This window comes from Aspergillus luchuensis, chromosome 1 (genome assembly GCF_016861625.1).
Source record: "Aspergillus luchuensis IFO 4308 DNA, chromosome 1, nearly complete sequence".
In the NCBI taxonomy this organism is placed as follows: Eukaryota; Fungi; Ascomycota; class Eurotiomycetes; order Eurotiales; family Aspergillaceae; genus Aspergillus; species Aspergillus luchuensis.
In genome coordinates, this window is record NC_054849.1 from 2,582,436 (window position 1) to 2,599,360 (window position 16,925).

The 16,925-nt window shown below is 48.9% G+C and overlaps 6 protein-coding genes across 6 annotated transcripts; 4 read left to right on the forward strand and 2 right to left on the reverse strand.

Annotated features, from left to right (window-relative positions):
• Window positions 1-654: 654 nt before the first annotated feature.
• Window positions 655-3,164, forward strand: VPS1 (dynamin-like GTPase vpsA; the record flags this gene model as incomplete). The annotated part of the gene is made up of 8 exons (XM_041692200.1): window positions 655-680; window positions 751-820; window positions 896-990; window positions 1,065-1,812; window positions 1,862-2,503; window positions 2,553-2,811; window positions 2,862-2,946; window positions 2,996-3,164. The coding sequence occupies 8 exons, from the start codon at window positions 655-657 to the stop codon at window positions 3,162-3,164; spliced, it is 2,094 nt and encodes a 697-aa protein (XP_041537609.1).
• A 1,348-nt stretch (window positions 3,165-4,512) lies between these two features.
• AKAW2_10890A (carbon-nitrogen hydrolase family protein) lies at window positions 4,513-5,610 on the reverse strand (the record flags this gene model as incomplete). The annotated part of the gene is made up of 4 exons (XM_041692212.1): window positions 4,513-4,862; window positions 4,940-5,352; window positions 5,421-5,509; window positions 5,566-5,610. 4 exons carry the CDS (start codon window positions 5,608-5,610, stop codon window positions 4,513-4,515), a joined length of 897 nt encoding a protein of 298 aa, XP_041537610.1.
• Window positions 5,611-6,287: 677 nt separating this feature from the next.
• AKAW2_10891S (alpha/beta fold hydrolase) lies at window positions 6,288-7,351 on the forward strand (the record flags this gene model as incomplete). Its single annotated transcript, XM_041692223.1, has 2 exons — window positions 6,288-6,455; window positions 6,515-7,351. The coding sequence occupies 2 exons, from the start codon at window positions 6,288-6,290 to the stop codon at window positions 7,349-7,351; spliced, it is 1,005 nt and encodes a 334-aa protein (XP_041537611.1).
• A 272-nt stretch (window positions 7,352-7,623) lies between these two features.
• Window positions 7,624-8,358, forward strand: AKAW2_10892S (putative peroxidase; the record flags this gene model as incomplete). The annotated part of the gene is made up of 1 exon (XM_041692234.1): window positions 7,624-8,358. The coding sequence occupies one exon, from the start codon at window positions 7,624-7,626 to the stop codon at window positions 8,356-8,358; it is 735 nt and encodes a 244-aa protein (XP_041537612.1).
• Window positions 8,359-9,464: 1,106 nt separating this feature from the next.
• AKAW2_10893S (glycoside hydrolase family 16 protein) lies at window positions 9,465-10,762 on the forward strand (the record flags this gene model as incomplete). Its single annotated transcript, XM_041692245.1, has 3 exons — window positions 9,465-9,856; window positions 9,908-10,361; window positions 10,418-10,762. 3 exons carry the CDS (start codon window positions 9,465-9,467, stop codon window positions 10,760-10,762), a joined length of 1,191 nt encoding a protein of 396 aa, XP_041537613.1.
• A 3,725-nt stretch (window positions 10,763-14,487) lies between these two features.
• On the reverse strand, window positions 14,488-14,847 carry AKAW2_10894A (uncharacterized protein; the record flags this gene model as incomplete). Its single annotated transcript, XM_041692256.1, has 1 exon — window positions 14,488-14,847. One exon carries the CDS (start codon window positions 14,845-14,847, stop codon window positions 14,488-14,490), a length of 360 nt encoding a protein of 119 aa, XP_041537614.1.
• Between the last annotated feature and the right edge of the window lie 2,078 nt (window positions 14,848-16,925).

The window sequence follows — 16,925 nt, forward strand, 5'->3', positions numbered from 1 at the left end:
AGGCGTGCTGTCTATTTTATATTCCCGAGCTTGTAGCATAGCAAATTCCCAGTATATGTAGTTATTGCCGTTGCCTTGAAGAATTTCCGTTTTCGAGAAGCTTCCATTCATGGAAAGTCACAATCAAGTACTTAGGAGAGTTGTGTTGTGCGTGAGTCAGTCAGGCAGCATCATTCAGTCATTTGCTGAAAGTAGCCATTGTCTGGCCGCTTTTGGGTGGCCAAATCCACATGACGCGGCCTTGCCCATTCGCTCTCATTGTAGGATTCCCAATGGGTGGTCCATCGGGTACCTCCATCCACAGTCGGGAGCCCGTTTGTCGCACTTCCATTTGCCACTGTCAGGGTCCCGGTTCGGTGGGTAAACGTCTAGTTATCGTTTTGGCAGGCAGTCAGGCAGTGCAGGCCGCCGTATCGCTGCTATCGATTGCTCTGATCTGGACCGAAGCGAAACTCTCCACTTGGCCCTTCCCGCCTTCGCTCTCCCTCTTCCCTTTCAATCCACCCCCCCCAAACATCCTCCACCCATTCTGGTCTACAGCCCCCTCAACAGACAATCGCTCTAGGGACATTGTCTAGACTGTTGCTTTCTTTCTTCTATATTTACTGCCTTTATTAATTTGGAGCGTCCATCCTCTATTCCTCGTTGCCAGCCATGGCAAGCCCAACTACTGGCTTCTCGTGCGCAACCCCCTGGTCCTTCTCATGCTTGTACCTCCGATTCGCCTGGCTGACCTCATCGTGCCCGCAGGATAAACGTCAACGATCCCAGCTTGATCTCGCTGGTGAACAAGCTGCAGGATGTCTTTGCGACGGTCGGAGTAAGTCATCCCCTCCCGTGGAGCTCTCCTGCATCGCAGCCCCTCCGCCGAACTGACACCGCCTGTTCCCTTTAGGTTCAGAACCCCATCGATCTGCCTCAGATTGCCGTCGTCGGTTCGCAGTCCAGTGGAAAGAGTTCCGTTCTAGAGAACATTGTTGGCCGGGATTTGTAAGTGGTTGACATGGTCCCTTCGTTTCTTGTCTGGTCGCAGAAGCCTAACCGGCGTTCTTGTCGTTGCCTAGCCTGCCTCGTGGTTCTGGAATTGTCACTCGGAGACCCCTCGTACTGCAACTTATCAACAGGCCCGCTGGTTCGCAAACAAACGGTGTGAAGGAGGAGGCCCTGGAGACGACGGATAAGGAGGCCAACATTGACGAGTACGGCGAGTTTCTTCATATCCCCGGTCAGAAGTTCTACGATTTCAACAAGATCCGCGAGGAGATTGTGCGCGAAACCGAGTCCAAGGTCGGTCGCAATGCCGGTATCTCGCCCGCTCCTATCAACCTGCGAATCTACTCGCCTAATGTCTTGACCCTCACACTCGTCGACTTGCCCGGTTTGACCAAGGTCCCCGTGGGTGACCAGCCCAAGGATATCGAGCGTCAGATCCGTGACATGGTTTTGAAGTACATCAGCAAGCCGAACGCTATCATCCTGGCCGTCACTTCCGCCAACCAGGATCTGGCCAACTCGGATGGTCTGAAGCTGGCGCGGGAGGTCGACCCGGAGGGTCAACGCACGATCGGTGTGTTGACCAAGGTCGATTTGATGGATGAGGGTACCGATGTTGTGGATATTCTTGCGGGCAGGATTATCCCTCTGCGTCTGGGTTATGTTCCGGTCGTCAACCGTGGTCAGCGTGACATTGAGAACAAGCGGCCTATCGCATATGCCCTGGAGCACGAGAAGAACTTCTTCGAGGGTCACAAGGCTTATCGCAACAAGTCATCGTACTGCGGAACTCCCTATCTCGCCAGGAAACTGAACTTGGTACGCTTCTTAGACATTGTGGGCTGAGAACTCGGACTGACGTTGGTAGATCCTTATGATGCACATCAAGCAAACCCTCCCCGATATCAAGGCGCGCATCTCGTCCTCCCTTCAGAAGTATTCCTCGGAACTGTCACAGCTCGGTGACTCGATGCTCGGAAACAGTGCTAATATTGTCCTCAACATCATCACGGAGTTCAGCAACGAGTACCGCACAGTGTTGGAGGGAAGCAACCAGGAGCTGTCCAGTATCGAGCTGTCCGGCGGTGCGCGTATCAGCTTCGTGTTCCATGAGCTCTACTCCAATGGTATCAAGGCCGTCGACCCATTCGACCATGTGAAGGACATTGATATTCGCACCATTCTCTACAACTCTTCTGGTCCCTCACCGGCACTGTTCGTGGGCACCACTGCTTTCGAATTGATCGTGAAGCAGCAGATCAAGCGCCTGGAGGACCCCAGCTTGAAGTGTATCTCGCTGGTCTACGACGAACTTGTCCGCATCCTGGGTCAGCTCCTGAACAAGTCGCTGTTCCGGCGCTACCCGATGCTGAAGGAGAAATTCCACGCGGTTGTTATTGGCTTCTTCAAGAAGTCCATGGAGCCGACCAACAAGCTTGTGCGCGACTTGGTCAATATGGAGGCGTGCTACATCAACACAGGTCACCCTGATTTCCTGAACGGACACCGCGTAAGTCCCACTGGCATCCTATGATACCTACGATGTACTGATTGAACAGGCTATGACTATCGTCAACGAGCGTCAAACCGCAGGCAAGCCGACTCAAGTGGACCCCAAGACTGGCAAGCCTCTGCCCCCGCGGGCGAACAGCCCGTCGGTTGAGGTTCCTGTGGACAACAGCAACTCCGGTGGGTTCTTCGGCAGCTTCTGGGCTTCGAAGAACAAGAAGAAGATGGCTGCCATGGAGCCGCCACCGCCGACCCTGAAGGCGTCTGCCTCTTTGTCGGAGCGGGAGAGCGTGGAGGTTGAGGTCGTCAGTAAGTGCAGCGCAACTGCTCGATAGAGATTGGATACTAATGATCAACAGAGCTCCTGATTACCTCGTACTTTAACATTGTGAAGCGGACTATGATTGATATGGTGCCCAAGGCCATCATGTACACTCTCGTCCAGTATGTATCCTACGCCTTGTCCGCACGACTACCGCTAACCATTTTCCAGGTTCACCAAGGACGAGATGCAGCGCGAGCTCCTCGAGAACATGTACCGCAACAGCGAGCTGGACGACCTGCTGAAGGAAAGCGACTACACGGTCCGCCGGCGGAAAGAGTGCCAGCAGATGGTGGAGAGCCTTTCCCGGGCCAGCGAGATCGTCAGCCAGGTTCAATAAGGGACGGCGTTGTTGGATGGTTAGTTTTGATCTATACACCCGGTTGCGTTCCCGTTCAGTGATATCATGCTGGGGCCTATGTTATGGGGGTTCTGTCTCGGAGGAGTTTATGCCTCATGTTTATACTTTCTTCTGATGCCAGGGTTCCACGGCCGCAAGTGGTAAGACTGGACGACAGGTTTGACCAAGATTTTCACGAATTTGTATCGCCTAATGATTGTGGATGATTGTGGTTTTTTTCCCCTTTTAGAATTCAGACGGTTGCAGTTTAGCAGTCAGTGCCATGATGTATAGTAGTGCTGTGCGGCGATTCTTAGTACAATAAATATAGAGTAGTCATGAAACAAGCCCAATAAGAATTCGTTCACCCAACAATGATTCTAGTGGGTACTTGGACTGTTTCACTATAACTCATTCATTCGGTATGATTGATTGATGTGACAGCAGGTTATCGGGCACTGCACTGCAGACACTATACTAGATCAGCTCTAGCGTGTAACGCAGTGGATCCCATTCATTCACAGTTATAAATGTATTCAATATGGACCAATAAGCATTGTTGATCCCTCATCCATCATCCCAGTCATCTTCTGTGCATTTGTGATATCTAGTGGAAATATCGATTGATTCAATTGGACTGTTACAGTAGATACTGTGAGTGAGACATACAAGGCCGGGACTTGCCACTGGCACCTGTGTGAACAACGAGATATCCATCAAAGCCGTAGGAAAGCTACTATAAGTTTCCCACGATGATGCGCTGTAGGTGAAGTATCAGAAACTCAGTTGATATACAGGTTAGTCACTATGATTGCCTTGAGAGTGATAGATGAGACAAAGATGAAGTGAATGAGATACAAAGGGGCAGATAATCTTCCCACTTCGCTCTCCTGGGTGCTGAGGACTTAACTTTCTACTCTCATCTTCGGTATCCATTAGTTGGTGTTCAAGGAGTCATAACCACGAATTCTCTAGCTCAATCCTCTTTACACTAGTATGATATATACCAACTACCAAGTGAACTCTCACTCCCAAAAATTGAGATGATGTTCCGCAACAACGACTCGAAGTTCTAGCAACCGGGGTTACAGAAATAGCGCACACAATTTGACAGTGTGGACGGGGTAGAATGTGAACCAGAAGCTCAATGTTTCCCACCTAGCAAGTACTAATAATACTATCACACTTGTATTCGACGTAATACTGGCCTGGCGTGGCATGGCACCAAGGTAAGTACTAGTAAGTCAGCCATATCCCTCTCAGCTCACTTGTCTCTGACAACCGCTAGTAGGATGTCTTACACCAGCTCGAATACCCATATATATCCCTGTTTTATCTCAGTCTACTACTAAAATTCTACTGACCTCTGATGCCTATACGTATAATACCACCCCTCTTTAGCCAAATCCTCCCTAACCCGGTAATTCTCCTCGGCAATCCTCACCACCCCCATATCCATATCCACCACCATCACGCCCTCCTCATCCCCCATAGCACCCACCGTCCCCACAATGGGCAAACATACCCTCGACAGACCCAAGAACCGATCACTCTCGTCTTCCTTTCCCCTGGCCACATTAGCGAAGATAATCCCGCAGGTATTCTCGAAGCATCGCGCCGTGAGCGTGCTTTCAAGGAATAAAGCTTCGGAGTTGGGGTTGTATTGCAGGGCAGCGGGGGAGGCGTCGTATTTGCTCCCTGTTCATTTTCGTAGATCAATCAGCATATAGAAGAACTATCTCAAAATCGAGACGGGAAGATGGATTGGATCTTACAATAAGTAGGTATAACCACAATCTCCGCCCCCTTACAAATCAATTCCCGGAAGGCCTCCGGAAACGCTAAATCCCAGCAAATAAGCAACCCTACCTTGCCGATCGGCGTATCGAACACTTCGTGCGGATCGCTTCCGGAAGAGGTGAGATAGGGCCGTTCAGGATGCCAGATGTTCTTCTTGCGGTAGTGGCCGAGGATACTCCCGTCGTTGGAGATGAAGTAGGCGGTGTTGTAGAGGAGCGGTTGTTGTTGTTCTGTCGGGGAAGGGCCATGGTGTTCGACGATGGTGCCGGGGACAATGCAGATGTTGAGTTCACGGGCAAGAGATTGGTATGCTTCGAGGTAGGGGGTTGTTTTGGAGGCGAGGGCAGTCCAGGTCGGGTTGGAGGGGGCCCAGCCGGTTAGGTGGTATCTAGGTTTTGGGATTTGTGAGTGTGTGTGTAATTGAGAAAGGAGGGAGGAAGGGAGGGGCGGTAGTACTCTGGGAGAACGGCCAGTTCAGCGCCTTGGGATGCGGCATCACGGATGTGGGTGCATGCTGTTTGGTGGTTCTCGTCGATGGCGAGGTCCTGGGGTTGTTGTTAGACTGAGGGGTGATTCGGGGTGGGGAAGAGGTACTGCGTACTTTGATGTTCCATTGAATGACGGCGACGCGGTGAGTTGGTGCCATTGTGGTCTGGGATAATTGTGCTTTTTTCTGACTGCTTCGTGGGGATGTTAGGGAGTAGAGGGGATGTTAAACAATTGTCGAGTTGGAGATGGTGGGTCAGTGACATCCCCGCATGGTGTTGGAGTCGAAGATGGACTGATAAGCTGTGATAACGTTACGAAATTTGAACATCTCCGCTGCACTGTCTACTCATTATTCATCACTACGGTGCTAGTAGTTGGGGTGAATGAATGAATAAATGTTCAAATTGTAATTGAAGGTTGCTAATTCTATATGGTTTGGCTAGTTCCCTAGTTGACATTCTTAGAAGTTGAGTATCCCGCGTCAATGCCATAGAAGGGAGTCTGCCATCGTCGCAGTTACCTTAATCCAGCCATACAGATGCAATGAATTGAAATGTATGGATGTTTAGTGAAGGAAATTCCCCGCACATATATCCTCATCGAGGATGACGCCAGTCAGCTGATGGGTAACACAAGCAACCCAAAAGCGTGAAGTGAGATCATCGACAGGAACAGAATGGATCACACGGCGGCCTCGGATGACTCCTGCCAAGAAAAAGGAAAAACGGCATGTGAGGAGCTGCCCGGTTTTGACATGGTCCACGCCCATATCCTCTGGTCACCTTTCCTAGATCACAACTCTTCAAGTTTAGACCTCTAATAAAATTAGAAGACATGGCGCCACTCCTTGCCGAGGAAGTCATCAAGCATTCCGCATACAACACCATCAATTATGACCTCCCCGCCACAACCTCTGGATCATGTACCGTGGCGCAGAACAGGCGAGGAGGGCCCTTGAACATCAACTATGAGATCCATGGCAATGGCCCCGTGAAGCTCGTGGTAAGTATGAGCATATTCCATGACCCCCAATGTGCCGGTAGTACTGACATGGATCGCAGTGGGTAATGGGTCTGAATGCAACGCTGAAGGACTGGAGGCGTCAGACCAAATACTTTGGTCACCAGCACGCTTCTAAATATTCATGTCTAGTCTTTGACAACCGTGGAGTTGGTCGGTCGGATAAACCGGTCGCCTATTACTCCACATCCGAGATGGCTCGAGATGTGGTGGACCTGGTCGCCTCGCTGGGCTGGATCGATCTTGCTGCTCCTCCGAACCGATCGATTCATGTCATCGGTGCTAGCATGGGTGGCATGATCGCCCAAGAGATTGGAATGCTCATTCCCGATCGCTTATTGAGCCTGACCCTCTGCTGTACTGCTCCGCGATTGGTTCGGACAGGTCCATTCTTCGAAAACTTGCGTGAACGGGCGGGCATGTTCATTCCCCGCCATGTCGACATAGAGCTCGAGAGGATGGCAAGGAGTCTCTTCCCCGAGGACTTCCTGGCCGAACCAGATACAGAGTACGAGGACCCAGCGATGAACTTTCCGACCAAGCGTGATCGGTTCGCTGCTGGTATGCTGCATAAGCGTGCGGACACCGAAGCGCATACGAAGAAAGGATTCATGATGCAGGTGTTGGCTTGCTATTTCCATCATAAGTCAGCGGAGCAGCTCAAATCTCTGGGAGATCAAGTGGGGAGGGAGCGGATCTTCGTGTGCCATGGCACTAGAGACTTGATGCTGACGTTCCGTCATGGGGAAATAATACGCGAGGAGATCGGTGATGGGATCCAATGGAAGGTCTTCGAAGGCAGCGGCCATATGCTGGGCTGGGAAAGGGAGCACGAGCTGAACAAGATGCTGGAAGAGTTTGTGGATAGATGCACCTGAAGATACCTGCTGAGGGTTCTTCAACAACAGATGTTACCATAGATGAGTGTATAATAGACCCAGCTGACCTTGACTGGACTGCCAGGGTTGATGCGTGAATGTAATCCTGGCTTGAAGGAGGTCGTATTCCAGGGGGCCGCAATGCTCGTGATCGAGGCGCCGCAGTCACCCGTTCCCCAGCCTAGGCTGACCATTCCAGGCCCCTCCCGTCATGATGATGCATATAGAAGGCAAGTATGCCTCCTCCCATCCTTCGCTCCTCATCCTTGAAAATGGAGCTCCAGAAGGGCCAGTACCATCCCGCAGGACCAGACGACCTACGCTCGCCATGTCCGGTCCTTAACTCCCTTGCCAACCATGGCTATATCGCGCGCGACGGAAAATCCATCACCGCCGCTGAGCTGAAATCAGCCATTCGATATGTCGGATTAGGCTTAGACATAGCCTCTGTCCTCGTAAGCCGCGTCTTCCAAATTCACTCCGACGACCCAGAACACGGACCACCAAGAAGCTCCAAAGTTGGGCTACGCGACCCAGGCCAAGTGAATCAACACGGGATGCCCGTGCTCAATCTCGATCAAGTCGGTCGTCCTCATGCGTTAGAACACGACGTCTCAATCACCCGTCAAGACCGCGCATTGGGCGACTGCATCCACCTAGACCCTGAACTCTACAAACAATTCCTTCGAACCGCGAAGGGAGGCAGGTTTCACACAACAGTCATGGGAAGGTATCGAAAGGTCCGATATGATGAGCAGCAGAGGGACAATCCACACCTGCAATTCGGCAAGTTCGAACACTACGTTGCATGTTCTGAAGTGGCAGCACTGCGAAGTGTCTTTGGAAAGGGTGTCACGAAGGGCATCCCGGATGACTATGTACGAGCTGTCTTTGGCGAAGAGCGTCTGCCGTACGATGAGGGTTGGAGTCCACGACGGTTCAAGGTGTATTTCCCAGAGGCACTAGCGATGTTGTTAGTCATTTCGCATTATGCTTGGCCTTGGTGAACGCTAAATTGGGCTGCATGGCGCTATTGAGGTGCAGGTTCGCTTGGCGGAATTTGCGATGGGATGGGAATGGCATAGCCGAGTGGTTTTGCGAGATGATTCCTTTTCTATGTGCGATGCTGATCAAAGATCAAATGTGGGTTCATTAGGCTGACAGCGGGCGCGCTATTGTCATACGTGCTTTTTGGGGTCGGTAATCATGAAAGACCATATTTTGACCCCAATTGAAGATTATCGTGATTTATTTAATTGCCTCTACAGAGTACAATATCATAGACTGCATCATAACCCAACTTTGCTATGTCTGGCATCTCTCACAATAGTCTTTGTGTCTTCATCCACTGACGGTTTGTTCTATGTTCCCCTCATTTGGCTGCACTTCTGTCTCGGTTCACTGTTGGGGCCGCCCGTGTCACTAAATTTAGAACAGATGACAGGTCGCCATGACATTCCCACTCCATGAGCTAGAAGCGGTTCTGTATAGCTATTTCAACGAGAATGTTTCTTTCTTTCTACATTCTTTCTACAGCTGCTATGTGTCAGAACAACTTCTCAAGTGTCTGTCATGATCATGGCGGTGACTAAGCTGCTGGACAGGGCCCAGGGGTCACCTTCCTAACTGAGACAAGCGTCGTCAGGGACCGTGCAAACAGAACATACGCTGCTGGTTCTGGAAATATCCCAGACAACGCAATGGTTCCTTGCCTATCGATGATCCAGCATTGAGCTGCAGAGACAGTCAGAGTTATCGCCTAAAACCAGCCATCTCATTGTCCGGACCTGATCTTGGTGTTCCCGTCTGCCTCTCAACAAATTGTACAGTTGTGGACGCAACCTCCGCATATAGAATTGCTCCAAGATTACTTCCCGGTTGCGACTGCTGATTGCCTAATCAGGCCATGATCGTTAAGGTAACGCCAGTCTGACTCGCAGATCTTTATGACACCATCCCGCCCGGCGACTTCATTTTCATCTCCTAAACTCTTTCGTTGTCAATTCTACTAGCTACATACAATCGTTACTGGGAAGATAGTTGGTTACACATCGTTTTATTTGAATTATATTGCTTTCTCTGTTTCTTGTCTGTCCGATAAGCTTTGGCCATCATGGCCGATAAGCAGTACTATACACCCGGCACTGAATACAGCAGGTATGGGGGCGCCACCAGTCAGCTTCCCAAATTAGACGATGATCTCGGTCATGCAGGGCCACCCCCTCCGCCAGGATCCGGACAGTTTATACCCCCGCAGCGGACGGTCGCTCAGTATTCCTGGTACGACCCTCGCGGCTGGTCGCTACGGAAAAAGTTGATCATTGCAGCCGTCATTATTGTCATCATCATTGCGGTCGTGGTTGGTGCAGTCGAAGGGACGAAAAAGAAAAGCTATCCCGACTATTCCAAGCTCGATTACAAGCTGGTGGACACGTATTCAGGCAACTCGTTTTTTGATCGGTTCAACTACTATTCTGACGAGGACCCCACTGATGGATTTGTCCAGTATGTTTCTCCTATTCCTTGACTCATTGGTATCATCTAACGCTGTATAAGATATGTCAACCAGTCAACATCAAACTCTTTGAATCTGACCTATGTTGGCGAAGACTCCGTGGTGCTCAAGGTGGATACATCCAACAAGAATGCAACCAAAGGGAGACAGTCTGTGCGTCTGGAATCAAAAACGAGCTACGATAGTGGACTCTTCATCTTCGACATCATCCACACGCCGTACGGCTGTGGCCTGTGGCCAGCACTGTGGTTAACCGATACCTACAATTGGCCCGAGAACGGGGAGATTGACGTGGTTGAGACGAATAACCTGGCCACCGAGGGTAATGCCGTTACATTGCATACAACCAGCGGTTGTAAAATGAATGTCAAGCGGAAGGAGACCGGTACGCCCAATTACGTGACCTGCGACAACAGCACGCATAGCAATGCTGGATGTGGCGTACAAGGCTCGCCAAGAACGTACGGACAGGAAATGAATGAAAATGGCGGCGGGGTAAGTCTTTCAATTACACGCCTGAGTCATACAGTGCATGGTATTGACAGCGATAGGTATATGCATTGGAGCTACGGGATGCCGGAATCCGAGCTTGGTTTTTCTCACGAGATTCCATCCCCAACGACATTACGAACTCGAGCGGCACGCCAGACCCATCGACGTGGGGGACTGCATTGGCTGACTTTCCCAATACTCATTGCGATATACCATCTCACTTCAAGAATCAGAGTATAATTGCCAACATCGATCTCTGCGGACAGCTCGGTGGTAACAAGGCATTCTACACGGAACAGTATCACTGCCCGGGCACATGCGAGAGTTTTGTTCGCAGCAACCCTGGCAACTTCACTCAGGCGTACTGGGAGTTTGCAAGCTTCAAAGTATATCAGGCTAGTTAGATAGTTGGCTGGGTATAGAGATTTCTCGTCGTTTCGTTGTTGGCTACGGTTATAGTTTGTACAAGAACGAGGTAATGGCTGATGCGCATGGCTGGGATAGCGATTGTTGATCCTGGATAGATCGAGAGGGATACATGACAGTTACGAACCTCCAACAAGAATATTAGTTTATCATTGACATTAGGGAATTCTCCAGGCACAGGTTTGTCTAGGACATAGGTAACTATCGATCGGTGTACACCATCGATTCCTTTATCTTCATCTGGTAATGATATAAACATAGAGCAACGGGACGAATTCTCACCCAGCCAGAGAGCCATGTGGTGTTCAGTATGGCACATTCAAAGCTCAACACTAGCAATTGCCAAGAGTATAAGCCCCATCTTCAGCCGGAAGTCGCATATAACCTGAGGACAACAAGATATCGACAAGCGAATTACGAACGAATATGAGTTGAGGAAATCTCGTAGTACCTTAAACTAGAGAGAGACGCAGTTAGTTCTCTAAGATAGCAATGACAGCATACAAAGCGACTCTTGAACGTTATCAGTCATGTTGTTGGGCAAGCCAGAAAACACATCCCAAATTCGAACCACACTCACTCAGAACAGCTGTATAAATACTAACTGCAAGAATGAATAACTAGTACTTCGGATTGTGCAGCATAAATATAATCTATCTTCTGCGACAGAGGAGTAGTTGAAATCAAGCAGATATTATGTACTACACTACTCTTGACTATACCTTTCGCGGTAGCGATAGTGCTAGACCCTTTCTTCAGCCACTTATAGCAAGGCATAATATAATATACTACTTTATTAGCTTAACCACTAAGCCGAAGCAGGAACTTAGATTTTTCCACGTGTCTCTTTGGGTCCGTTGATCCGGAGTTGGTGCTGATTGGTACCTGTACAGTTTCGCTGACATTCAAAGTTAATGAACCTCAATACCCTCCCCAGTCAGTAAGCGAACTAAATGGACTGATGGAAATGCTTTCGAAAGCTATAATCCTTAATATGAGCATCTACTAAGTCATATACCGTAACATAACTACATGCTGAGAGAACATGTCTCTCTTCATACACCGCCATTTAATGTAGATATCCTACTATTGAAATAGTAATCATGTGCAAGTGCATACATGCTTTTTTTTCTTTGAGATGCTTAGATATCGAGAAGAAATCATTAATTAAACAAAGGTGTTGGTAGTTAGAAAGTATTCGATAATGCATACCTGCATGCATGCATGAACATGCAATCACGGCAGCTGAGTTGATCGGCTTTGCATATGGCGTGATGGATAACCAAACCAAGTCTGACTGTTAGTGTCCGAGTATGACATTGGCTATATGCTGACACTCATACCCACGACTTGGGAGCTCATGTCCTCGCATTCAGCACGGCTTTTTCTTTGGCGACGGGTGAATAAGTAGTTATGGAGGCGAGAGTCATCACATCTTGATCATTGGAATTGTGATTGATCTGGGAATATGATTTCGCCAATGCATTATATATCCGTGACCAGATTCTAGGGTATAGGAGGTGGTGGGGAGATGGGGTTTGCTCTTGTGACTGCTCGAAGTATACGCTAGACAGTGTAGGTATTATCAAGTTTGAAGGAAGAGGAGTGTGTAAGAGCAATATAGTGAAGTTGCAAAGGTACTTTGACATATTAAGCGACGTTATATGATAACAAACATCCCTAAGCTCCCTTTGCACAAACATACAGTAAATTTGTTCGACTTTATAGTGTACATTCAAGGCTTATCCAAACAGTTCTCTTAATCAACATAGTAACTAGTTTTTTCTCTGCAAACACACTGCTTCACAATTACAAACACCAACAAAACAAAACTAAGCTTAATTCACTATTGAGAATAGTAAACCTTTTCTTGATCATCATTACATTAGAATCCTGCATTTATCATAGCCTATCAACAATATCCACAAACTATCCATCAAAATTCAAAGATCTACTGCACAATCATCACACACACACACACACACACACACACACACACACACACACACACACACTATTACCATAATCAAAAAGAACATACAGCAAGCTGCACCTGAATCAAACCATACCCACTAACACATGCAACTCCCCCAATAGTAGCTCTCTACTCATGCATACAGTACAACAAATAGTTATCCCGACCCGAACACGACGAACCCGAATACTTGAACTATAAGATAATTATTAACCCATCTAACACAAAAGATCTACTTATGTAAAAACCCAAACCATGGAACAAGCAAACAAATCACAAAATAAAATTATGATAATAATAAGGTTACATCTGCAAGATATATTTATCCCCGTATCATATTTGCTTATTTTTGGCCGTGGGAACCTGATTCGTGATGTGTCGACGGGGGGACGCGTCATCGCGGTCCGGTTGGCATCGGGGACTCACCAGAATGGATTATGGGGGTTGTATTTGGGTATACTGAGGGTGGGAGAATCGGGGGTTGTATTGGAAGTGGATATTGGGGTATTCTTTTGTGGATATTGCTCATTTGGGTGGTTGTTTGAAGGTGGCGATGGGGAAGAGATATTGGGCTTGGTTGATTAGGGGGTGGGTGTATACTTACTCCTTGCTCATGGTGAAGGGACTATAGAGTTTGGAGTACTGTATATGTCTCTGTTAGGCATCTGCTTCATCGTCTGAGGCAGAAAGCTATAGTATACATACAATATACCGGGTATACTGCTTATGATCTACCTGGATTCGCCACTGCCCATCACCACCCTACCTACCTGCCAGGTACCATCTCTCCTATCTAGTCATCTCTTACGTTACGTACAGCAGCCACAGACGGAAAACTACTGCAGGAACGCGCCTCCCTCAAGGTTTTCATCGTCAGGGGTAAAAGAAGCTTGAAGGAGCCACAACCATGTGCTGGACGCGTGTCGACCTCTCTCTCTGCAGATTACTTACTTGACTTGGCTTTTGGTGGTGGTGAGGGATCTCATTTACCCCTGCAGGATGCATGAGACTTGTCTTTTCTCTTTGGACGTAAGTACCATGGATAGGAAAGTGCTATTCTTGATTCTTGATCTTGTGTGGTGGATCGGATCGGACGTTGATATGGTATACTTTGATAGGGGTTCGTAGAAAGTGACAGTTGAGTTCGAGTAATTGATGTGTCCCTTGCTTGGGTGTCTGTGCTGCGTGTGCTTAAAATAGATGAGATGGGTGATGCTGTGTGTATTGGTTGATCAGGAGGTATTGTGGTTTGGGGTTAGGTATTGGTTGATGATTGTTCTATTGTATGTTCTGTTTCTTGTGGGTTGGATCGGGCTATCTGTCTTGCTTGATGTTGTGTCGTGTGACAGGTTAGTATGGCCACGGAGGACGGATGGCTTACGCCGTGGCTGTTTTTGAAAAGGGTGGGAGAATAGTTAACGTAGTTACGTTGTAGTTTATACGAACAACATAAGAAAAACTTGATATCTGGTCTGTATAGTTCAGCTGGTTGCGGGTGAGATAGCCGTTCTCTATTCCAGCAGCGGACATAGCATGGATGCCAGTTATCTCCGGCAGCAGTCTGGGTGGTCGCGTTACGCAGCAGAAAGAATACTACCGTGGCTCAGGCTCAGCCATCTCAGATCCCGTCGATCGATTGTTACGCCCCAAAAACAAGATCGCTGCAAAGTCTCTTGTAAAGTCAAATCGAAAACATGTCCAATTCTTTTCTGCCTTTTACTCACCCCTTTAACTCTCTCTCTCTCTCTTAAAGTTCTCCCCTCTTTCTCCTGAGAGGGAAATTTCCGGAAACGCAAACACGATAAGCCCAACTGCGCCCATCCCGCAAGCCATACCGCCGATGTGTTTTCGGAGAATAGCTAAAACCCACCCTCCACAGTTCTCCACCGCGACACTATCATATGAGAAAAGGTCCATGCATGTAATGGAGGAACGGCCATTATCCACCGCGGAAAACCGTCCCATCCGCTGCCGTCCCTGGAACGAGTGGGAGATCCTCCAGAAGACGCAATCCGTACTTATCGTTGCAACTCCTGCTTGCGATGGGGAATAGTCACCACCATTAAGGCACTTGGGTAATTTCCCCATCGCAAGTAATCAAGTATCGCAATGCGTTGTTCACCGCAATGCGGTCTGACTCCGTGAGATTCGGTGAGAAGTTCTCCGTCAGTACTAGTCTTCTTTGTAGCTGCATGCGGTCATCATTACTTCTTCCTGGGCCTCCTTGCAGCGATTAATAGAAAAAACACGAGAGCGGATCCTCCAGAACAAAAACCAAAGAAAAAGAAAACAAGAAGAAGAAGAAAAAAAAGAAAAATTTTCGCATAGCTAGTCTCGGCCCTTTGTTCGAATCTGACAACCCAGCAAACATTAATAATTATTGCGCATATAGACCAGGTTCCGTGTTGCTTGCTATCATCGCGTTCTCTCCTCTCTATTTTCCCCCATCCGCCATGACTTGGACCAGTCACGACATCCTTAGCGCAGGTCGCACCATCAACCGACTGGCCATCTCAGGAGCACCACCACAACTCCCACAACTCTCCTCGTGAGACGATCACGGTACCGTCTGATCTCAAAATCCGGTCAGTTCTCGGCACATGGCAACTGCAACCACTGGGACGGCATTCGGGAAGAGGAGAACCAAGAGGAGGGGAACCCCCCGGATTACATAATGGGGATCGCAAGGCTGCGAGAATTCTAGCAATGTCGAACGACGAAATCTTAGTCGACGGCTGTGCAATTAATTCACTTAGATCGATCCAACAGATGCAGAAATACCCAAGCAGTAGATGGGGTAATCCTGGTGATAACATGCAAGGGGGGAGGCGGAGTTGGCTTCGACGTGGTAGCAACAACTTATTGTCGTCTCCAACGGCACTCATTCTTCATCTTCTCCGTATTGCGGTTGTCTTTAGCAAGCGGAGACATTGATCGGAGGATCCTCGAGATAGTCTAGCAGAGAAGTAAGTGACAAGACGCTACTGCTGTTAGTCGACGGACTAGATGACCCCCATGAATCATCAGATCTGGGGATCCCCATCACGACATCCCGATGTAAATGGCAAGCTTCGAGGTGGTTCCGCCCAGGCTCACGGACTCCCAACTGGATGACCGAGTCCTATTGGGCAGGGAGGTCCATGATCGACCGATGGCCTTCCGAAATGCCTGGGAGGCGCCCACTAGGCCGAGCTCTGGGCGAGACTAAGGAGACTAACCCGACCAAATCTCCCCTTCAGCCCGTCACCTGTATGCAGACATCCAATCACCGGGTGCGGAGAGCCCGGTTGCTTTACCTCCAAGTTGTGGCCTTTGGCACACACTCACTCTCACACACCATGCCTATAGCGCGCTTTGATTGACACGTCAGGCCAAGCATTTGTGGGGGTGAGGATGTGGCCGGGAATGAATGGATGACGCTATGATGGTGAAAGGGGAGATGGGGGGGGGAAGGACTGCCAGGGCAGACTAAGAGGCTGATAGTAGTACTTTGTTTACTACTTGATTTAAGCCACACATTCTTGTCCATGTTAAGAGTTGACACGGGTGAGGCGGCCCGAGGATAACCACTGTACCCAAGATTTATAGTAAGGGCCATTTATTGCCTCGTTTACTTGGGACCAACCAACCCACTCATCCAAGGGACTCTCCTGAATGGTCCAAGTAGATTCTTGCTTCTTCGAGACCCGAAATCCGAGGTCAACCACTTCTCGGATGCAGCGAGCCTGAGGAGTCATGGGGTCCCAATAGGGTAATGTGATGAAGACCAGCCGATCGATCAGGTGCCTAACATTAAGGATATACCCTAAACTTTGCCTAGCCCGTAATATTTTCTTCTAGTTATTTTTTTACTTCTTTTTTGGTGTTTTCTTTTATTATGCATTATTTCGTATTTGCTTTTTCAGTTCCTCGCTACGACGAACGCGGGGGAAATCTTGCAGTTGTCTTGGTTGATCTCTCTCTCTCTGATAGTGGCTTTGTTCCGTTGCCTGATTTTCCTCCCCCCCGTAACCGACGGATTAGGTCTGGCCGGTTCTCAACCCTGCCCTGGATCCATCCGGGCATTCAGCCACGGGCTCCACGTCGATGCAAACAATCGGCATTAGAAATGAGCCATATACTACATCCCATGGAGCACTGTCGTCACTAACAACTAGTCGCTTCGA